Source organism: Gymnogyps californianus, chromosome 4 (assembly GCF_018139145.2).
Source record: "Gymnogyps californianus isolate 813 chromosome 4, ASM1813914v2, whole genome shotgun sequence".
NCBI classification, from domain to species: domain Eukaryota; kingdom Metazoa; phylum Chordata; class Aves; order Accipitriformes; family Cathartidae; genus Gymnogyps; species Gymnogyps californianus.
The window spans coordinates 77,227,260-77,251,864 of record NC_059474.1 but is presented as its reverse complement, the minus strand read 5'-3'; the positions used below and the strand labels follow the sequence as shown (position 1 = coordinate 77,251,864).

At 40.2% G+C, this 24,605-nt stretch overlaps 1 protein-coding gene across 1 annotated transcript in view; it reads right to left on the bottom strand.

The window, feature by feature from the left end:
- Positions 1–24,139, bottom strand: part of ANKRD50 (ankyrin repeat domain containing 50) — a 43,826-nt gene extending 19,687 nt beyond the window's left edge. The window contains exons 1-2 of the mRNA XM_050895745.1: positions 24,078–24,139; positions 21,644–22,907 (exon numbers count right to left, since the gene is read on the bottom strand). Coding sequence (XP_050751702.1) covers positions 21,644–22,122 — 479 coding nt within the window. The 5' untranslated portion in view covers positions 22,123–22,907; positions 24,078–24,139. The remainder of the gene's footprint in view (positions 1–21,643; positions 22,908–24,077) is intronic.
- Positions 24,140–24,605: the final 466 nt, after the last annotated feature.

Here is a 24,605-nt window from a genome sequence, read left to right as displayed (position 1 = left end):
CCAAGAAAAGCTAACCATCATGTCTGGGAAAGAGTCCCAAATCATTCTGCTTAATTCCCGCAGTACATAGCAGTTGGCTGCAGTCGGTCACATCAAAAGGTTCACCCTGCCTCCAAACAGGGTTGAAAGCAGATGTCTAAGGAATAATGTAAGCACTGGGCAAGCACTAAACCACATTTTCCCAGAACGCTCAGGGACCGCAACAAACAGTGCTTCCAGGGACTTTCTGAACCAGAGAGTCAGTCTTTGCATTTAACAGCCCTTAACTGACCACGCTTCCACAGGTTTGTCCAAGTCTTCTATGAACTGATTTAAGCCGCCGACATCCACAACAGCCCGTGCCAACGCCTTCTGCAGCTTAGTTACACACTGCATGAAAAAAACCCTTCCTTTTGTAGTTTAAAATCCAAAATGTCCTTGTTTCATTTGATACGCTTCAGCTTCTGTACTGGAAGGGACGGTGAGCAATTATGTCACATTCACCTTCTCCATGCCATTTGTAATCTTCTGACTTGTACCACAGCCTCTCTGAGCCATTTCTTTCCAGGCAGAAGAGTCCTAGCCTATTGATGGTGCTTCATAAAAAGCTATTCCACAGACCCTTGTCTCCCTGTGCTCTGCTTTCTTCCACTTCACAATACTTGTATTTCTGAATCTTAACATAACTTAAACTCCACTAGGAAAAATGTACGCACGTATACATATATATATACATGCATATAAGAAATAAGGCACAATGACTTCTCCCAGCTTACAGCAATATTATTGAAAGTGTGGCATTGACAAGGCTTTCTCTTAAAGTGCCCTTAGAAACCATTTGATAAACTTCTGTTCTTCCTAGATGTTTTACACCTGTTGAGTTCAGAGTAGATGCCAAGTAACCTAATAGTGAAACGTTTCAGAGACGGTAAGTGCTGTGCTAACTTGCCAGAAGTCACGGCATGTTTACCTCCATAATGTGACTTAGTAATTCCACTCCCCTACAATTTCTTGCTTGCATAGGAAAATTACATAAAACAACACAGAATTAACAATGTCTTAAAGTACTTCCATAAATGGTGATGCATCTACAGATTGTTGTAACAGACTGCCTAATTTGCAGAGTGCCTCTCAAAAGATTAGACGTTGATTTTCTTTACCTTCTGAAAGGATAACAGCTTTATCTTTATAACTTTTATATTCAATACAGATATAAAAGTGGTTACCATTACAGAAAATTTCTGAAATAGAAATCGTGGTTTAAAACAACAAAATTAATTAGTCAGTAAAAATACAAAATCTCTAGAGAAAACAGCACAATTAGGTATTTTAAATAATGGAATTCATTTTAATGGCAATGTAATGTAATGACTTATTTATGCAGAGCAAAGATGTTTTACATGCTCTCTAGCAAATAAGGAGTCCTCAGAACAATGAACCATCCCACAGAATTCTTCAGGATTGCTACTGAGTTGACTGAACCCACGCAAACACGATATTCCACATATGGAATGAATATATACAGACTACGCTGAAGTTCTGCTTATGATTATCCTTGAGATTTTTAGATTGGATCCACAAAAATACCAAGACACAACAGAACAAAGCAGAAAGATAGCAGCGTTGTCCACAAAGGCTGAGAAGAGAGTCACAGTGGAATGCACATATTTGCTAAAAAAAAAAAAAGAAAAAAAAAGGAAGGAAAAAAAAAGGCAAACACACATGCCAAATAACAATTAATGAGTGGTTCTAGGAGCAAAAGAAGTTAGAAATCCTAGTTTCTTATGAATGTGTTCCTCATTTGATTGTCTCTGGTGTATAGGAAAGTCAGTTATGTCCCCACTTAAATTGTTTGATGCCTGTTACAGTGTGAACGCAGCTTATCGCTAAAAGGGCTCCCTTTTCTCTGTCCAGCTGCTAGCATTCACTACTGACAAACACACAGAACAAGTGTATAAAACTCATCTCCTAAGCAAGCCAGAAGAAGCAAGGAATAAAAGAAGAAAAAAACCACCCTGCTTCCCCGCCATTTGTTAAAGTCCAAGTGCTGCTACTTTTAGCAAAACACAAAATACTTGAAATTTCATGACAGAAATGACTGATTTGGAAATCTGCCTAACTACTACTACAGCTTGTACATTTCTACATCAGTATGACAGTTCTTTAATAAACTGCCTTTTGAGTCACCTTCTCACCAAACAGTTATAGTTTAGCACTTGCATTTGTTACAGCTGCCGACGCCAAGAAGAACTATCCCAGAGGTCTGTGTTGGGAATTTCCAAACTGTGCTCTTTTCAAAGACAGTTTGTAAAAAAGCAGACAATATCATTATCCCACACATAGCTGTCTTCGCTTTCTCCTCCTGCTTTTTTGCAAATGCTTCTACACCAAATTCCTTGAGCAAATTCACCAGCTATTTGCCATATTCCTAATCCCTGCATACTAAATTAGCCTCTTCCCTCCCAATGCCTTCCTAAATTATTGAGGGATTAACTCTTCCTCCTCGTTTTAAACTATTAGATGCCTCCAAACATTTTTATTCAGAGGAAACAATCTCTGTAAGCTACAGCTGGGGAGCCAGCTTCAGGACTCATGCTGAAAGCGGGCCTGCACTCTGCACTCTCGCAAAGCTGGAATGCAAAACTGATTTTGCATCCACAGACCAAAACCACAACATTTTCACCAGCGTTACGGAGTGAAGCCTACTGTCCTCTTCCAAGCTTCACTGCTACTTTCGCCAAGCCTGCGGTGAGCCTCCAAAACGGTGTAAATGCAATCAGAGCAGTACGGTGCTCCAAACAGCCCAGGGGAGCAGGCCCCCACCGCAGCCCAACAGAACCCCCGAGCCCATGGACCAGGCCCCCCACCGCGGCCCGGCAGACCTCCCCAGCCCATGGAGCAGACCCCCCCCCCCCGAGCCCATGCAGCAGGGCCCCCCACCACAGCCCAGCAGACCCCCAGCCCAGCAGAGCACACTCTTCTCTACACCAGGCCAACGCTATCGAACAGGTCAGGGATACACTTCTGCCCACGCACAAATTGCTTCGGGCCGGCTAGCAAGAAAGGACCTGTATTACCCGCAAGCACTCAAGCAGCAATTACTTTTCAACTAGCAGCTAGGTTAATGCTCCGACTTGGCATACGTTGTCCTTCTCTCCCACTCTGCCTAAGTTTTTCTTACATATCAAGAGAACGGCACTGTCCTGTGTGCTTCTTCTGGTTTGGACCATGTGCAATGTTACCACTCTGAACGTGGCTGGATCCGCTGTTTGGGTTGTATTTTTTACTGTTGCATTTTGTCAGGTTGGAAAGAACAGCCTCTCATCGGCAGTGCTGCAAGTTAAAAAAACCACTACAGGACATGAGCACAAGAAAAGTAAGGCAAACATCCCAAATTGATTTTTAAAAACGGTGCTAAATGCTCCGAGTGATTTTTATTGCTGTCAGGTAAGGTTGCCCTCATGCTCTGCTTCAGCTCATCTGTCTCTGTTTTTGGGAGTTCTGAAATGTTAGGAAGTTGGCATTCTCCTGCTTGAGTTCACCAGCACCCCCCTGCCAAGATCCCCGCAGAACATCATCTTTCCTAAAGACTATTTGCATTTCAAAAAAGAAAGCAATATTCATTGCCAGTGAGACAGTTCATATGTGATATTTACAATTAAGTTAATATTAATGTCACTATTCTGAGTCACAAGAAATGGTAGCAGGCGATCACACGGAATAACAGAAAATAGCTGCAAAGTCCGTGAGGATTGTAATTCCTTGGAATTGGAGTAATTCCTTGAGGACTGTAAACATATGCTGAAAAAATGTATTCATAATACCTTGGACAAATAGGTTTGACAATTACTAACAACATGGTGGAGCTCATCAACTGATATCAGCAACCGATGTTACATTGAGTTTTACCTGAATCTATTATTCTATTGGCAAAAATTTGCCAATGGAACTTCACAAAACATTCACCTCACATGAGGGGGACAACGCAGTGCTGTCCTCTGTATGAGATCTGAATGCCTTGTGGAGTTTACAAGGAAATTGCTCATTTGTGCATTTGATCTGAAGAATTATTGAAGATTAAAGTAATAGAGGAATATGCCTACATATATATTGGATGGATATCTGTGTATAAATATTTATATGTAAAGAGTTTAACAATACCTAGTGTATAACAAAATAGACAATTCTTCAGACACTCGTCTCAATCTTCAGAAAAGCAAATAAGCATCTTTCTTCTTATGGGTGGTTTACAACATGATATATCACAGCAGTTTATCACGTCATTTTTAAGACACTCATTTCCATTTATGTTGTATCAGAAAATGCAGAAAATGAAGTATGTAGTGAAACTGTAAATAAGCCAACTATATTTACATAATGTTGTAGTAATTTTTGCCAGCAACAGAAGAAGTAGTGGGGTTTTTGCCTAAAAATCACACACCAAGACCTAGCAAAAATCCTAACCAGTAAGTGGAAACCTGATGCTGCCTCCGCCAGCTCTGAATCAGGTGTAGCAGAAGCTCCATCTTCCCCAGCCCACTGCTGGGGGACACGCAGGGAAGGAGAAGGCTCTCCAGGGCAGTTAAGAGCTGGAGGTGCTGCATGACAGCAAAAGGGGAAGGAATTATGTTATACAGACATTGCAGAGGGAAGTCCAGGCCATTGCAAGATACCTAAGGACACAGGTACCCTAAGGGCACAAATCTATATACAATGGGGTTTTCACTACTTCCACTGCTCACGGAATAAACATAAAAGCTTTAAAATGTATAAGAATAGAAAACAAAATGCAAAACTCCACATTTTTTTAATCATCTGTACATAAAAAACCACTTCTCACAAGTGACAGCAAATACCCCACCTCACTCTCCACTGCCTCATGAGCTTACAGACATGTGCTCATTTATATATTATAATAATCCAGGGGTTCGTTAGCAGAATACAAGCCGTTAAGGATGTACTCCCCACAGTTTCCAATCTGCATTTAGAAGAATGAAGCCAGTGAAGATAAAGCTGTTAAAGACTGTTAGAAGCTTCAGCAAAGACAGTCGTATGGTAGTGGCTGAATTTTTCTCTTTTGTTTTCCAAACTGCATATGGGGCATAGGTCACAATAAAAGAAGAAAAGGTAAATTCCACTTCTAATAAAATTGACAATTCCCACTGCTCAGTTGATGAAATATTACCCTCTTTCCGAGAAGACTTTCAGCAGCTGTATTCACAGAGAAAGTAAAACCAGCGTATCTTTATAAATTACTTGCAGTACTGTTTGTAGACTGGTGAGTTTTACTTTGTCCTATGACAAGGCATTTACGTCTTATGGATGACTGACAGTAAACAGTTTATTTACCTGCCTCGTAATGCATTCTGGCTAATGATTAAAAGGGAAATTCTAATGGTCAAGCCAATAGCTGCTTTCTGTATATCATCACCCCAATTCTTGGCACTATATACATGCGTAATACAGGCCTTTGCTTCTTACTAATCACCCAGCTGCTCATACTGGTAATAACATCCTGAAAAACCTACACACAGGACCCTTAACAGTGGAAATATTCGAGAAATACAAGGGCTGTGAAGCATAGAACACTTCTACACTTAAAAAGCTGCAAAATAAAACATATGGCTAAGCACGGCAAAAGTGAACTGACCCAGTTTGATGTGTGCACACCTGCGTACATACCGACGGATTTCATCAGGTTATTGAGGTACCTGTTCTGTAATTTTTCAACATGATAAAGTGTACTGCAGCTGATTATGAATTTCTGACAAAGTGCAATACTGGAATTATACACACTCATGGACTACAGTATAATATAGATTATTGTTTCTAGTAAATTATTTGTTTACAGGCTGCACAGAAAGACAAACTGCTCTAGCAGTTCTACCCAACTACAGTTAGTCTTATGAAGGAAGAGGCAGAAAGAAAAGAAAAAAAAGCCCTGAGAATCACCTATTGGGAAAGCTCTAGGTACAGTACATGGATGTAAATCTAGGGTCTGGTCTTTCCAGAAGCGGTGAATTACAAACAGCAGGCAAATCTTGTGCAATTCAGTACCTGATTTTGCAATGTCTTGTAGCAACCTGGATTTTATCTGTAATTGTAAAGCAGACTTGCAGTCCCCCAAGGAGAGCACAAAAGCTAGCTCTAGGGCATCAGGCCAGACAAAAGTAGAGTTTATCGTAGAACCAGCACCATCGGTCACACATAAACAGAGTATGCTGGACCTCTGTGTATTGATTAGAGACCTCCTACTGTCTCATACAAATATATAGGTGATTTTTGTCGATAAAGCATTGCCAGCGGATCTACTGGCGGATTTACTCGAAATCTCAGAAAACAGAAACCTTAATAGCAAATAGTTTGGTGTAATAGTTGTACTGCCTAGAACAGTTTGCAAACAACTCTGCTATTATAAAGAACAGACAACTGTAGCTGAAAACCATTCACACCTGCTACCATGAGCACGTTGACTCTCTATATTTTTAAATGGAATATATTTGCCATATGTGCTAACATATACAATATGTTCTAAACTACTCAGAGTCTGACATACAAAAATCTGCATCCCTACCAAAGGCAGAGGAGGAGAATACAGGAAACAATGCAAACATTTTCCTGAACACATAATATAAAATAGTAATTTATTCTACACAAACTCTCCCAGTTCTGTTTTTTAGTGATGGAGAGGTCAGCTAGTCCACTTCCCCGCCTACAGCCAGATCGGCACTACATCTGTCATCCCTGAGAGATACTAGTCTCGGCATTCCTAAAGACTTCCACTGATCAATACTCTGTCTCCCTAAGCAATCTATTCCAGTGCTTCAATATTCTTGCAAGTGGGAAGTTTTTGCCTTCCCCCCCATGTGCCTAACCTTAACCTGTTTTCCTGCAATTTAAACCTGTACTTCTTGCCCTATTACTTGTGTCCCACGGGTAACCAAGGGTCATTACAAGGAAGCCAGCAGGATCCAAAATTTATAACCATTTCCCTCTACTCAGTCAGCCAGACCGGTAAGGAACGCACTGAAAAGAGACAGACGCAGGACAGACCTCTATGAAAGCCAACATGATGTGCTGTGTCAGTTGAAAACGAACTACTGATAATTACTAAGTACAGTTACTCAACTCTATCTGCACATCACCCAATACAGTTCTACCTTGCACACAGCCTGTTTGCACGAGTCTCATGTAAGCAGCAAAGCCTTCCTGGAATCAAAATTGACATTTACGGTTACCCCTTATCCACAAGTACTATTACTCTGTCTCTTACAAAAAGAGGTTAGATTAGATTTGTCAGAACCAAACCATGTCATACTGTGTTAGCTGCTTTTCAACTCTTTGTTATCTTCCAGCTGCTTGCAAATAGTTTGTCTGATTATTTGTTCCAGTATTTTTTATTTCAATTGACACACTTCTAATTCCCCAACACCTTTTTGTCCCTTTTTAAAGCAAGGCACTAAATATACATCTTTTTCTTTCAAGTCTGAATTTTCAGCCATCCTGATAAGATAACCTGTCCTTTGAAGATAATCAGTAACAGTTCATAGGCTGAACAGTTTGAAAACCTCACCTATTTTATGGGGGTTTTTTTTGGTCCAGGCTATGTTCTTCTGTAATCTTACTTCTTTGTTGCTAGTTTTAATTGTTAGCTGACTGCAAAATGACTGTTTTTAAAGGGCAATATACACAAGCATTGAACATTTTAGCTTTCCCAGTGCTATCAGTTTTTCCTCCCCAGTGAAAAGCAGACAAACACTTGGTGGATCTTGTCTTCCTTCTGTTAACGTATGTATGGAATTATTTCTTATTACCAAACAAAACACACCTTGCGGGAAACATGAACAATGCACCTTGAACTTTCAGTTTTGCCCTCATTTTCACATTACTCTCTTACTTTCATATTCAGTAGTTGATCTACTTTCTTTCTGCAGTCTTCCTTCTAATGTTTAACACATTAATGATAAGGAGCTCAGTTTCACTAAATTGGACATTTAATATACTGCTTTGAGACTTCAGTGTTCTTTCCAGCTAATTCCTTCCTTTCATTATACTTGTCTTCATGAGATCTTGCCCACAAATTATCTGAGGTCACCAATATCTCCAAGTCCACTGCTTTTAGTTTGTCCTTCTTTCTCCTCCTCTTCTAAACATCATGCATTTAACACCATTTCATAGTCACTATCTCCAAAAGTTGCCTTTCATTTTCTCAGCTAGTTCCTTCCAATCTGATTGAAACAAATTTATGCCTTCCCACTAGCTATTTTCTCCTCTTTGACATTAGAAATATGGTCACTGACAGACTCCTGCTTATATCATGCTTTTCTAGCTGATGTTCATCTCCTACTTGTTTTGTTATTCAAATTTTTCAACTATCTAGACATTATCGTCCAAATTCTATGCCTCGGATAATTCCATTCGGTATCTTAAAGAAGCTTAGCTTACTTGATCTTGCTGGTTTGGTAGAGTAAAACATTTGTATCTTAGGAAAGACATGGTTGGGCAGTTACTGACAAGTACTATACTTAGCCAAAGCAGGTAAACTTTTAGATACACAAGATGGTCTAATAGGGTAGTTGGTAGGTAGTTTTATTTACAGTCCATAAAAGATAACACTTTTACCCACAAACCTTTAAGTAGGTATCCCACATGTAAAACTATCACCACATGTAGTGTATATCTTTTATTCACAGATTTTTCAGTGTCTTTAACTTCTTTAGTTTATTCTAGAACTACAAGCAAGCATATGATATACAAAGCAACTCCTAAACAAGCTACTTTTTTTTTTAAACATACCAGTTACACAAGTTATCCTGACAGATCTTTTAGAGCATTTAAATCAATCATGACTGTGTACTAATATTTCCAGTTCTGCTTGTTCACCCCATACCTTTTTTCCATTAGTCTAAAGACACCTAAGGCATTTGATTAGTACCTCGCTTATCTTCCTCTGTCCGTCCCATGACCCTGTATGAATAACCCTATTTCCTCTCCTCCTCCACCCCCAGTTTTTGAGCTGTTGTCTAAGTTGCTGTTATTTATATTTACCCCTGGGATTTGTCATCCACCAGGTGTTGTTTAAAAGCTCTCTTTTATTAGGGTCAAAAATCACTGCTTTTCTTGTATTAAGCATCAATTAAATTCTCATTGTTTGTTTCCACAATTCAATCTCTTTCTTAAAAAAAAAAAAAAGAAAAAGGTAGGGGGTGTCAAAGAAAGTACACTTTACATCAAATGCATGAGATGAAAGCATCAAATTAGACTCACTGAAAACTATTATTAGTTGAAATGAGAGAATTACCTATACTGCACCTTATTTTCCATACCTGCAAAGTTAGGATAATAACTAACTTTGTAAATATTCAAAATTCTGTGGCTGAAATGCAACATGCAGGAGTAGGGTACCACAATAAGAAAACTAACAAGTTTATATATGCAACAGAATGTATTAAAGTTACCAAGTTAGTTTTAAATCATTTATGAAACCAAAGGTACAGCAAAGTGAAATATATAGTCTTTTTCAGCTTTGCTTATTAACTACCTGGTTCCTTAGCCATATAAAAATTAGTATTTATTTGTTAAACAAACGTACAGCTTCTTCTACAAGCAGTGTTATCTGTACACATTAGTATACAACTGAATCGAAATTCTTGTAGCTTTACAGGCATTTGAATTTGTTGGTATTATTCTACGTTTTGGAGATAGACAAAATCCATTTCTCTCTTCTGTCTCGATTTATGCAGAGCACAAACACAACCGAAGAAACAGATATGACTTTCCATGTATACGATGGTATTTGTTGACACGAGAGAAATGCTAGCCACAAAAAAGAAACAAAAAAAACCCCAGATGAGACAGACAGAAAACTGCACTGAATACATTCAATTGTGTGGCTTTTGTCAGGCTATATTCTGGTTTACTGTCCAGCCAGTCCTATTTCTATTATTCCATGACCGTGTAACAAAAGACAATAGCATAATGCACATGATACAAAACCAGTCACCGTTATTACTGCAGTTCAGTCTGACAATCCCCAAAGTAATTAGATTTTTTTCCTATGCACTTGATTCCAAAAGAAAAACAACTACATTACTGATTGGGAAGCACAAAGAAGAGGTGCTGCAGTGGCTATTTCAGCAGTAAGCTGTTTCTTCAGAACAGGGGGTTCTTGAATTGCCTGCCTGGAAGAACCAGGATAAACAACAATATACATTTTGAAATCTTGGTCATTCCCTAATCAAGTTACTCTATACCTGCCTTTCTCCTTTCTTGCACATCATCATGAAGTACCCCACACTTCAACTGTTGAACTGATTGTAGGATTATACTGTCCAACCTCATTTTCAGAAAATCCTCTGCACAAATACCAGATGAAAAGCTGTTAAGATTTTACCTTACTAGTCAAGCACTTAAGACAGCTTTCCTCCTATGTTTGCATTACCACATATCTTTTTCCATCTTATTTTCTCAAGTAAAAGGGACTATCCTAACCTTTAATTGCACTGTCTTAGTTGAAGAGGCAACAGATGGAAGGCTTTCATGTGTCCCATTCAAAATTTTTCTCCCATACTCCCCAAAGTAGAATCCACAGCATATGTTCCTCATGCATCACTCTGGGTCCATATTAGTTACCTTGTGGTTTGTTTTCTTCTTCCTCCCCCAGCCCCAAGCAGATACAGCTCCTCTTAATTTGACTGTAAATCTCTTATTGATCCTTTCTGTATCTTCTCTATAATTTACTTTAAAAAACATCATTAGGTTAGCACCATGTGAACCTGATTCTATTATCTTACAGCAGTGATGCATTTAGCTTTGGAACTGATTCTATAGCTTTATATTTAGTAAGATTTGTTTTTAGCCTTAACTACAATAGAACAAGCGACAGAAACTACATTCTCCTCTCCTCCCCGCACCCCCAACAATTTATACACAAAATGTTTACTGTGGGTGGCCACTTTATCATAATTTAAAATAGAAGGAAGTACTAAGGAAAAAAGTATACCTGAAGTCATAAAAATCGAACTTAATGTGAATGTGCAGTACCTGCTACAAATCTTCTGGGGAAAAATACAATCTTTTTTTCTTCATTTTTTTAAGAGAAAGTAAGTGGAACAAAGCTGTAGCAAAGGAAGTGGCAACACTCTTCAATAAAAAAATAAAGCAACCAAAACCAAACTGATGCATACAATTGTCAATGGAATGCAGTAAAAGTCTGGAAAGTTTACCAAAGCGTTTCTAGACCAGTCAAAACTAATGTGTGTTAGTACCACAGCCATCACATACACCAGTGCAACAGCGAGGCAACATAACAGAAGAGTTTGTAACGTTCTTCTTACTTAAACTCTTTGCATTGTTGACTGCTTAAGTTTCCATCTGTTAGAAAAGGCAGAGTTGATACTCCTTTGCTAATTTAGGGTAATTTAAAATCATATAGGACACAATTTCTCTTATCATGGATCAGCTGCACTTTACCTACAAACAGAACTTTTTTCCAATGTCCTGTTGAACTCTAGGAAAGCGTAGAAAAAGGATAGACAGCTTAGTGATTGTATCATGCTCACCATCACTGCAGGAGAGCTAATGTAGTTAAAGCAAGATTTGTTAATTAACTGCTTTAAGACGGAAATCATGCTGTAATCCCATTCTTAACAGTTTTTCCTCATGAGGTTCATTCATATCTGCTCATTACTGTCATCTCTATACTGTTGGTATTTTCCTTAACCAACCTAGAGCTTCTGAACAGTTTTCTGTTTCTTCCAGGACAACTCCATGATTCTTCAAATAACCTTAAATAAGATGCTGCCATGCCCCCTTCCTCTTAATCCCTTTCGTCTACTAAGATATTGTGGATCTTTAGCACACAAGCTTGCATCTGTGCAGCCAGATGCTCATCTCCCCTTCTTTGCACACGCACCAGTATTACCAACTCTTATTAGTATGTGACAAAGAAAAAAAACAAAGGAAAAGACATCGTTGATGGGCCACGGACCGAAAGTTCACTCACGTATGATCCCTTATTCCTATTCTTCCTCCCACTCCTGTCAATTTAAACAGCAGCATCCAAAAATGAGCCAAGAAGTTTGATCGCCTTCTAACAACAAAGACTTTTTGGTCCTTGCTTTGTGTGAAGGTATCTGCAAACATGCAACATAGAGAGGACTTCGATTGCAATTGTTTTGCCCCTTTCACTTCATCAGCTATGTAAATTTTCCCATTTGCCTTCTCTTCTTGATCTCATCTTCAGTTCTTCTTTCATGCTATCCCATCACATTTTGATGTCATCAAATGTACCAGGAACCCACCCACCTACATTCTTTGAAGCACCTCCTCTGCAATACCTGTGAACACCTATAATACAACTCAACCCTTATTTCAACATAATTATTTGCTTAAATTTTTTTATCACACTTGCCTTTTTTCCTAATTATTTCTTTTTGAGCAGTAATTCTTCAATCATGAAGTGTTTTGCATTAACTATTCAAAACATTCCTGCTCCTAGACAAAGACAGAAGATTTCTCACCATTCCCAGTGTATTGTACACATCATCACGCGGAAGAAACTGAAACCTCTTCAATGCATTGCTTCACTAACACTTTCAGGAGGCGATACTTCAATACTATCTTTTCCCAGTATATTAGACACACTAAGTCCTTTCTACTTCACAATCCACCAAATCCTTTTCGTTTTTTCATTAAAAAAGAAGAAAAGAAAAGAAACTTAAACCCTTACACAAGCTATGAACATGTGCATAGAAAACTGGAGGGAAGGGAAATAATTAACAAGTGAGAATTGCTATGAAGGTCCATCTAACTAAACAGCTTATAGGAAAACCTGTAAGGTTTAAGACTGAGCCACATAGATTAAAGGCAAAATGTTAATGCCTATACAAGTAGAAGACAAAAAGGTCTATGTAAGTTGTCATTATTAAAATGCCTTAGGGAAACTTTCTTATGGTAATTTAAACTGAAAAGGTTAAAACCTTAAATGGTATTATGTTCAGTCTGTACGCAGTGCTTCCATACAATGGAAGAATAACATACAACTTGCTCTTGCAGAAACACTAACTGTTGCTATGTGACCCGTTAACTCCACAGATTTAAGGGAAAAGCCTAAAGAGAAACATGCCACAAAGTACTTAAGCTTCAGGCAATACTCAACTTTCTAATAGTCTAGAGAGCACCAGAACACAGCCTTTTCTATGAAACCTAGCATCAGTTAAAAGTCTAAAGCATCAGTTACACATTACATGCACATACTAAGAATCAGAAGCTCCATCAGAGTCAAGATGCTCTCACAAGAGCGAGTTTATGAAATACCAGTTTACCTTCTGCAACTTCACTTTCACTGAGCTGGAAATACAAGCTGAGTTGGCAGATTCTTTTTAACATCTTGCGCATGTTCTTACAATAATAGTTTCTCATCTCACCCATGAGTTGGTATGATTTTCAGTTGGTGTCCTGCCTCTATCAGTTTTGAGTATAAAATACATCATGTTACTGAATAATTAAAATGTAGACAAATGTTATATTTACTAGAAGTCTCTATAATATACATGACATACGTAAATACTTATAAATTAACAGACTCATACCACACAAAAGTGAAAGTCAGCACAGAAACTGTATTCATAATTACTTGAACTGTTGTAACTAGTAAGCTACACAGAAGACAAGAAGCATTTTACCACACATTTACCATTAATACACTGTAGTTGTTCACATCTTCACAGTATACCACCACACGGGAGACAATATTAAGCTTCAGTGCAATACATTTTTTTTGTACTGTTCCTTACTTCTTTCGTAGAGTCTTGTTCACCATTTTTCTTTAGATCTCAAAAGATCTTTTGATCTTGCAGGTATCAGCTTACATGTAGCTGCTTCCTATAAAGAGTCGTAAAAGGCTTTGTGCTGTGAAGTCTGTCTGCTATTTTTAATATTTTATGTCTCTCACTACACAATCACTAAGTGTAAGCCTCCACAGTATGAAGATCAATCTATTAGGGAGCTAAAGACTGTAATACTGTCCAGTCTTTCTGGCGAAATCCATAGGAGTAAACTTTTTTAAACTAAAAAGTACCTCAGTCACTTGATGTTGCAGGTACATATTTTTGACACAAACTTTCTTCACCAGAAATGAGATACTAAAATCAAATTGTAATTATTCCATTACAATTGAGTACATAGTACTGTCAGTGATAAAAAGAGGCATGTGCTCCTTATGTTTTGGCAAGACTATGTTTGACAGTCTTAGAAGCAGGCAGAAGACTACATGGGAGAGACCACCAAGAACCTCCCTTGCTAGAGCACTGCTTACACTTCTCCTTTGGCATGCTGTAGGTGCCAAGATCTTGAATAACCCATCGATGCACAACAGGAAGTCTACAAAAAGGTACCTAACACAAAACAACTTACTTTTAACTGAAAATTGTTACGGCTCCTACTAAAAGCAGAATTCAATCTTGTACCAGACCAAGCTCCTCTGGACTAGGATCCAACTAGCTTCAGGATTCTAGTCAAGTGTAAGTGAAAGATGTAGGAATGGACAAAATTCTGGGAAAGCACAGAAGTAGAATGTTGCACATTTACACATCTAAAATGTTGCTAAGAAAAATTCCCTTTAGATACAGAAAACTTTATTTAGCTATGGGATTTTTTTAATGTCACATTCTTAGGTGTGACCTCTGAGGAAAGACTAGTAAATTGGCATTATTTAATTTAAAGATGAGATGAAAGAGAATAAAGCAGTATTCAAATACTTAAAAGGCTGTCCCAAAAACGAAAGAAAGAATCTATCCTGCATGTCTCTGGAGAACACCATAAGTAGTAACAAGCTTAGATTATAGCAAAAAAAAATTCCATATGCCTAACCTGAGGTTTTTTTCCTGATAAGGATTGTGAAGCGTAAGAGCAGAAGCAGCAAGCATCTCTCAGAAACAGACTTGGTTTCTTCTGCCTGGAGAAGGAGATGGTGGACTTGATTTTCTGAGGTCCCCTTCCAACCTTCTCTCTCAAGTTCAAAATCAGTCCCTTGCACATTTGGACTTTACATGTGGTAAATGAATAAACACGCTGGAAGTTTAACAACTTTCTTCTTTAAAGGGTCTTGTAAATTAATTCATTATGCATTCAGATCTTTCTTCACATGAAACAGGATACAGTTAGTCCTTGGCTTTGTTTCTACCATTTATAGCTCTACGAAATTAGAGAGTCTGACAAGATCTATGTTCACACCATCCTTGTAACCACTGCAAAGCTAAGGCTACCAAGATTGTACTGGAGCTGCAGATGCAGAGGGAAAGGCTGTGTAGCAGCCCTCTCCAAAAGAAAGGAGAAGATTAGAGAAAAAGATGTAGATCACTTCCAGACAGCCTTTGAGACTTGGGTGAGAAAAGTCAAGGCATTTCTTTTCTATAAAAAGATTAATACTGAATTACTAATGTCTTATAGAATAAATTGATAGAAATCCCAGCAGCTTTTGAGTTTCCAGTAGCTGAAGCTCAGGCATCTGTAACTGTCTCCAATGTGCTGCCTCTCAGTGTATCCTTTATTTCAATCCCTCCTAAGCTCATGGTAGAAACAGACTTTTACTAAATGCATTTCATTTAAAAAAAATAAATATAAAAGCAATAGAAAAGTAGCCCAAATATCACATGCTACTATCTCACCCCCTCCAGAGCAAAATTAATACTGCTTATTTTCACAGCAGTCATAGAACTTTGGGTGCTGCAAACAGCAGCACAAGCATGTACTGTGGTTAATTCACCAGCAAGGAAAACTCCAAGTTTGTAGGGTAAAGTATCAAAGACTAACCCCATGAAAGTCAGGATACTCTAATCTCTGTCCTCTAATTAATCTCTGGCCTCAGCCATTAAAGTGGATTTGAAACTTTCTGTTAGCTAAAGACAATGCAAAAGTAAACCGTTAAGAGGGGGGAAGAAAAAAAAAAAAGAGAGAAAGAACAGGAAAGAACTAAAGAGGAGCTGGCCTTCATCTTCTCAGATTTACTCCAAAAACCACTTAAGTTTTTGCAATTAAGAATAAGCTACTCCAAAATAGTGAAAAGCTCACTAATTAATTGTTCAATAAAGCCTACACAATCCATGATAATTTTAATTATATTACCGGCTTCAAAGATCGTACAAGGAGCTCTAAAAAGCACAGCTTCTTCACACGTCATCTGTTATCACATACAACTCAATTTCTAAACCTGTTCCTTCATCTATGCTAAATAAATGGCAAGAAAAATGGCATTTCAGTACTGCAGATTTAAAGTCCCCGGACAACAGTCACAGAACATTTGCTAAACAAACCTGTGTTTTTCTACATTGTCAGACAAACAATCCAGAACTTGAAATAAAACTTCTTTCCCCTTGTCATTTAGATAAGAGTAAAAGCTCTCTCAGTCACCTGCAATTTGCAACTTTCTGATGATACACCACTCTTGAGGGAAACAGGGAAGAAAAAAGAAAAAATTAAATTAGTAGCATGGAAAGCCAATACAGGTGAAGGGCCGGGGGCGGAGAGGAAACGCTTGTTAGCATTGGTTGACAATCCCAGGTTTGTTTTTTTTTTTTTTACTCTGAATTCTGCTGTTTATGAGATTTCCACCATATTGCCAAACACTAAACATCAGAGGCTCAATCCTTTGGAGTTCTCCTCCAAACAGGTAAAAGTAACTGTATATAGATAACAGCTATTGGCACAAGATTTGTTGTACTTTAATGCTGTCCAAACAAATGACTCATACAAGAAGGCTTTCAATTTTAATCAACATAAACCCCTGCTTCAAACTCGCAGTCAGCATAAAACCTTACATGACTTCGCACACTTTTTTACAATCAAGTCTGCAGATACCTGCATATTCTAGAGAACTATAAAACTACTTTACTTTTTATATCACTTAACATTATTGGTCACGTTCCGTTACAATGCAAATCTGCTGTAGATGCAGACACATAGGGACTATACCACAGATAATTAGTACAGCTTCACAGAGCACGAGGGTATGGAGAAACTGCAACATCCAACAATTCTTTATTGCCATTATTTTAAAATTTTGGTGTGGATGCCTCTTGTCACCTGTCCAGCTTAGTTAACTCTCTGGGGTTTCCCTTTTCAAATATGAGTAGCAGAGATCAGGAGTTAGAAATAGAAGAAAAGCTGTGATTGTCTGGGAACTTGTGAAAGGAACCATGACACCGAATTTAGCACCAGCGTACATAGAAAAAGAAATAAATCTGGTGTCCTTTCTGAAAAAAGGATACTTAAGTTCTGGGGCATAGTTTCCACTACATTCATTTTTGGTAAAGAAGATGTAACATCAGCTTGAGAAAACTTCTATGAAGTTCTTATACAATCACAAATTTGTTCAGCAGCTTTTTTTTTTTTTTTTAAACTGTTCTTTTCTTGGGTCCCTACTGATCAGGGACAGCTACTTACATGGGAACGCAATTTCAGCAATGCAAGTAAGTGTAAATCTGAATTCATAGCTTCATTTTTCCCCCCCCCAAAATCTCTTTGATCAGACTATCTCACATTAAAGTAACTGTATTAGAAATACTTTAGTAATAAAGTTTTAGGACATTGGAGAAGTAAAAAACACTTGAACATCATCAACCTAAATTCAATATGTGAGAAATAAGCATGTGAAAAGTCTCACAAGATTTGAAGTTTCTTGAAAAGACATGCAGGAGACAGCAAGAAACTTCATCTGTGAGTGACAGCAAAGCAGCTCCATCTGCACCAACCTGCTGGGAGATGTGGAAATTCACCATTTTTTGGGGATTTATTAATTTCAGCAATTCACCCAAGCAAAATTCAAATTTTGCTTTAAGTCTGTACTAGACCAACGCACATTAAAGGTGAGTTTAGTGCAAGCTTAAAAGCATTATGTTATTTAACAGACATGTTCTATCTCTAAATTCTCTGAAACTGACTCAGGAGTTCTGGTCATGGACGTCTTTCAAACTTACAGCAATGGCTGCAAAAGAAATCAACACTGCAGGATAAACTAGGTCTACACCTCTAATAACATCCACTTTGTGGGCTGTGAATTAACCAAGCTCTGCCTTCCACCACCAATCCTAACTGTCGTACAACATGTGGGAATTATGTGCCTTCCCCTACTGTCTGAAGGTGTCTAATGTCATCTCCTTTGTCTGAAAAAAGTAAACCAGGCTTATAAGGGTAAATGTCTTTTTACAGCCTAGTTTGCACAAAGTTCAGTATTATCCGTGGTTCACATCAGAGTTCCTCTATGTCCTCATGGCGTTGGATAATTGACAGCTGCCTGTATTCCTACCCATCGCTGGAAGTATAAACGTGCTGCAGCAAAACCAAGTCAACCCCCATTCACAACCCTAGAGATAGTACTGCAAAATTTGGGTTATTCCGATTTTGACTTTTCTATTTAAATAGGGAAGAATAGCCCAACAGACCTCTTCAATTAAATTCTTTCAGTTTAACACATCATTTCTTCTTACTTTTGGAGTCTGTAACACTCTGCCATTTCCTTTATACTTTCCACTTCACTTTTGCCTAAAATTTGAATGTGAGGCTTCAGCATTCTGCCTTATGTTTAAGACTGCTTTCTGCTCCCGTACTGCATGCGTGAGAAGAAAAGTGCCTCAGAAGCGGTGCTGTAAGCAGCAGTTCTTTCTCTCAGCTGTCAGTGCAGCAACAAATGCTTGTTAAACACATTTGTATAGATCAGCCCTTCCAGCTCTTCAAATCTGCAAGATCCGCCCCTGAAAGAATTTTTAGGGCACGTTAAGATTACAAATACATGACAAATTTTTAAGAGAAGACATTCAAACAGGAGGAGAAAAGTCTTAACTCTCCGGGTCATCACTTGCACAGGTATCACTATGACCATCAGGCTTGCTGAAAACCCATTTAAAAAACATTCTTCAGAAAAAGATTTACCATTTTAACTAACAAACTTTATACCGTTTATAAACTGGCATGTTACAAGGCATTAGCAAGTTTTTCTTTCTTACTATTTCTAGGACAATTAGCACAAAAATAGAATGGTGTAATCTTGTTTAGCACTTATGAAGAGAAGTCTTTCCATTTTAGGCCATGAATACATAGCTGGGTCTGGAGCAGCCGTGCAAAGCACAGCAAAAAACTGACAGTGTCTTTAAAGAAAGATCTTTCCCCTCTTCTACTGAATAAATTAAAATAAGGTAAAATCAACGGAGCATTGAGACGAGAGCTTTATGCTGTTTCAGTGCCTTTACACAACGTGAAAGGCAATCAGCTGACTGTTAAGTCTTCCTAGAACTCATTTCACATTATGACTTTCACTTAACAGAAAGCATATATAAACACACCAGACCAGAATACTGAAGTGCTCAGTGGTAAGTCTTAGAAACCATCAAAAATACTAACTCATATTTTTGTTAAGCATTTCTTGCATGCTTTATATATTAACATAAGTTCAATTAACAAATGACAGAGGTATTTGATGGTGGGAAGGGGGTTGCCAAGTTCCTCTTGTTTGTGGACAGTGATTGTATCATACAGGCAGCAGAACAAGCTCATGGTACTGCCGTCAACAGCCATCTCCTGGTCCCCTGCCACAGTGCTGAAAACTTATATTCCCAGTACAGCACCTTGTCTCTAACACATCATCTCCCTTAAAACTGAAATATGAGAATGAAGACTATCTACCACAGCTGCTTTTGAGAGCAGGAGATCAGGGTAGGTGGGCAGTAAGGAATACATGAAGGGCCAAAAAAAAAAAAAATCTCCTTGACTGAAGCTGTTGTACTACAACATAAGTATTTTAGCGTAATAATAAGAGTTCACAATCACTGCTGCAAAATTTGAGAAGGGAAAGACTAGTACCAGATGTTGTGTCATATTCTATTTTTCTAGTACAAAACCAAGAACCCTGTATATTGACCTAAATACTCAAACAGCCCATCATTACACCCTGTGTTCATAAAAAGCAGTCTTACCTAAAAAGCCGAGTCTGACTCACAAGTACCTTTTATATTTCCACGTTGCATTTTTGTCTAAAGACATTTACCTAACTCCTGTTCTTTGGAGTAAGTCAATCATGTTTAGAACAGAGGAAGGATTCCAGCTCTTAGAGAGAACTTGCCTGTGCTAAATGAGTAAGAGTTCCTTATTATAGACTTTTAAACATAAACGGGCTCTTACTCACCAGATTAATCCACTTCCATGACTTTAAAAGACTGCCTAAAGCTAGATGGCCAGTCTGCTATTCCTTTTATAGACACTTAATTTCTCCCAGTTCTTAGTCATTAGAAATTGAGAGGGCTTAATTCTTCTGAAATTAGGACCTTAATAGCTGCTAGAAGTTGCATCTCCATTTAGCAACAAACAAAAAAATCCAGAATTAGCCTTGGTTTAGACTATTTGTTTTAAGACACTACACTGAGAACAATGTAGACATGCATCCTGTTTATTCAGCGGGCAAGGATGTAACAGTCGTCAGAACTAGAAGGCTCTTTTACACCACCACGACAATATCAGCAAGCACTACAGTTCAACCTCAGTACTTGTTTACCCAGTCTTAGTAGTCAGGGGGGGAAAAAAAAAAAAAGAAAAAAAACATAATTTTTTTTTATACTGCAAACATCATCCAATAAACCCTTAAGTACCACAAAAAGTTACATCACTACACAATGCTAAAGAATTTCATGTTTAACTAATATTCCAGGAAAGTTTTATACCGGCAACACAATCAATTGAAGCTCTGTTGCTAGAGACAAGCCTTATCCTTTCTGAATTTTCCTTCATTGTAACCCAAAGGAATAAAGACCGATAGACACGTGCTTGTGAAGGCTGTGCTCAAGACAGCACATTGTTGCAAGTGATCTATGGATATATACTCTTACATACACATTAGTATCCTCACAGAAAAAAAATTCTCAGTGACATACTGAGGAGACTTTGGTTTGTTGGGGAACACTAACTAAAAAAAAAAAAAAAGACATAAATAAATTCTTTCATTCAGCTGAGATAGCTGACAAACCTTCTAAGGGGCAGGGTGAGCCCCCTTGATAAATTTCTGATCCACTCAACACTTTGGAGTACTTATTTTATAAGCAGCAATAAAGATTTGACATAATCTGTGCATATTGTGAGAAGTAACATAAGGAGTTAATTGACATTTTCCTACTGCATATTTTTAGACAAACATAAAACCGATGTGCTGGATCAGACCCAGAGATCCATTAGTCCAGCTTCCTCTTAGAGCATGATACTGGAAGCTTTCAGAGGGTCCTATAAGGTCTGTTTCAGGTCTACGAAGGACAACTGCCCTACCTTTATGGCACACGAAGGCCACTGACTAGGTATCTTCCCCTCTGAAGTCAATTACTTTAAAGTCTTTCCAAAACACCGGTTACAACTGAGGGTATTAATATACAAATGTAAATAAATTCACTATTAATAATAAATTTTGTTTAAAAAGTAAATATTTATTTATGTCAGCTATAAGGACAAACTTAGATTTTTCCATGGTAGGTCTGCAAGCTCTGACAGAGATAACAAGCCATGAAATAAACATGTTTTAAGCCATCTGCATCGTAGACTCTTTGGAAGGAAGACCTAAACAGAAGCCAGCATTTTTTTTTTTTTATTTGGGTTTTATTTTCAGTAGGATTTTTTTTTAATTTGTTTTTACCTTTTAAATGCTTCAGCAGGGTTCCTCTCACATTCCCCGGGCTGCAAGAGACTTTGAATAGCAGGATCTCTTAGTTTGTCCTCATATCCCTGGATCAGTCCACTGCGGCAGATTTGTGTAACTAAACCTCTAATAAACCCTCCAACACACAGTGTGTCAGAGTCTTGGGCCCTGCAGAAATGGAAGGCTAGAGCCTGACGATGTAAGCCTCTTTGTAGGTTTGCAGGTGAACTTGGCCACAGTAACTCGGTACAGAGGGCTGTCTTCCCGCTACCGGGCCCTCCTACCAACAATACACCCCAGGCAGCTCCTTTCCCAGAGACAACACCGGTATTATTCCCAGAATTCGCTACAAGAGATGGTTTGTTGGCAGCGCTACTGCTGCAGTTAGCTTTCTCCTGGAGGCAGTGCTGAAGCTTGTGGAAAACCCACTCCCTACAGTAAAACTGCTTTCCCTGCAGCAAGCTGGTTTGAGCCATTTTATAAAGCTTCTTCTCTTGGATTTGTCATAAGCAGCAGTACACCTTCAACATCTCAGAGTAGGGAGATATGCATTCATCTCGCACAGAAGAATCTTCTGCACAGAACTTGGCAGAGGTTCTGGTAATCAGTTAACAGCCTCTTCTCAGGAAGGGTGTCACTCCATTTGTATGCTTTATTATGATTAGCATAGCGCAATCACAGTTCAGCTGACATCATGAAGCGGTGTCTGATACCAACGCTCAACAATACTTCTCATATCGCTCAAAAGTTCATACAGCTCCATGGCTGCATCTGCAGTTTACGCAGTTGTGTGTGTTCCCAGTATACAGGGGAGACAATACATCTGGAAAAACTGAGGGAAAGCCAACTTTTCAGTGTATACTAAATGCCTTTCAACTCTAGGCATTAATCTCTCTGGATATACATCCAGAAAAAGCTGTCCACAATAAAATGTTCCTTCTGGGAATTTTACAGACAAAGTGATTTTTCTTCAGAGTACTATATACATACCACAAATGTGGCTAAGTACCACTTACTAAGAAACGGCCAGTTTGGACAGCAAGCTTTGCAGACTTCATACATCTGGGCAAGTGTCTGAGAAGTGCTTCAGATCATGGTTTCTTATGCAGTAGAGACGACAGGGAAAAAAAAAAATGTTTACAGAATTCTGATTTCAATACATTCGTAAGTGTCTTCTTCAGGAACTTGGATTCTTACTGAACCTGTTCTCAGGTATCTTAATCGCAAGATGTCAGAAGAGACAACATCTTCCCCTAGAGCTCTGAAATAAAAAAGACAGCACTTTTAACCCTACGTGCAAGTCATAATTCAGTCAATTGCAAATGCAGACAACAAAGAGTAAAGTCAAGGGCTCTTATTCTTTATTTTTGCTTATACTGTTAAATCAAATTAATCTCAAAAGCTGTTTTAAAGAAATTTGTTGTTACAAGGTACGATTAGCCACATATAAAAAAACATAACAAAAACAATAAACAGATACGACAGTGGCCTCAAAACCACAGGAGCAATAAGTCTTGCATTTTCTCCTGAGGAGAACTGAATATAACCCTTTATCTTAGAGACATTCTTCCTAACAAGGCTTTATCACCGAATTCTCTCTTCCCCCAATTTTTCTACTGCCGGCTACGGGTTGGTTTGGTTTTTTTTTAAGTTTATTTTACAGGGGAGAGCTGCCGACCGCTCTTTGCACACTTCTTTGTTCACGACTCGGCGGCAGCAGGGCGCCCGGCAGGCTCCAGGGTCACGGTTTAACACCCCCACCGCCGACACCTCACGCCTCCTCGCTGCCCTTGTCACCGCTCCATTGCCTCGGCCGAGCTCCGTCCCCACCGTGACACCCCCATTCCCCCCCCCAAATCCAAAACCCTTTATCCCAGGCTAGGCTTTAACCCCACGCTCCCGTTTCTTTCAGCCGAGGCACAGACACACACACACGGCTCAAAAGTCACTTCGGCAGCGCCCTGGCAGCCCGACCGTCTCTCTTTGAAAAACCCTCAAGTCAAGCGAGCAGCTGGGAAGCTTCCCCCCCTCCCCGCCCGCCCTTCATCTGCTTCTCATACCCCCGGCGCGGAGCACACACGCCCTGTCCCCCGCTCCCCTCCCCCAGCACACACACCCGGCTCCGCACAAAGATCCCGGGCACCGCACCCCCCCACACACCCCGCCGAGGCGGCCGGCCCCCGCCGCGGCACCCCGCTGCCAGCCCGGCGGCAGACAACAGCCGCCAAACCCCCCACACCACCACCACCGCCCAACCCCGCGCACCGGTGTCAGTCCCCTGCCCACCTCCGGCGGCAGGTACAGCCCGCCCCGCCCGCCGCGCAACGGCCGCCTCGCCGCCAACCGCCCCAACCGCCGCCCCGCCAGGGACGACCCGCCGCCGCCTCCCCCGCGGCCGGGTGAGGGGGCCTCCCCACCGCTGCTCGCTCACCTCCGTCGTCGCCCCAGCGGCAGCTGCTGCTGCTGCTCCTCCAGACTCTCCCCGCCGCGGCGGCGCGGCGCGCCCCTCCTCTTCCTCCGGGCCCCCGGGCTCCCGCTCTCCGCCCCCCGGCGCCGCCAGTGCCAGGGCCGCGGCCACCCCGGTCCGCGGCTCCCTCAGCCCGTTTGGTACTCTCCTCGGCGCCTCCTTGACCCTCCTCCGCCCGGCCCCGCCCCGCCCCGCGGCCCCGCCCCGCAGCCCCGCCCCCTCCGGCACCCGCCCCGCCCCCTTCCTCCCCAGCGCGTGCGGCGGCGGCGGCGGGGGCAGATCCCGCCCGACATCTGGAGCGAAGTAGTCCTAGGCGGAGGGAGACGGGCGGCGCTGTTCCACCGCCTCGAGACGGCCCCTTCACCGCCCCTCCCGCCGCCCCGGGCTTTGTCCCGGACTCCGCGGGCCGCCCGTTTCTCCTCAGCGCCCGGGGCGGCGGGACCTTCCCGGCGCGGCCCTGCAGGGGGCGGCAGCGCGGCTCCCTCCGCCGGG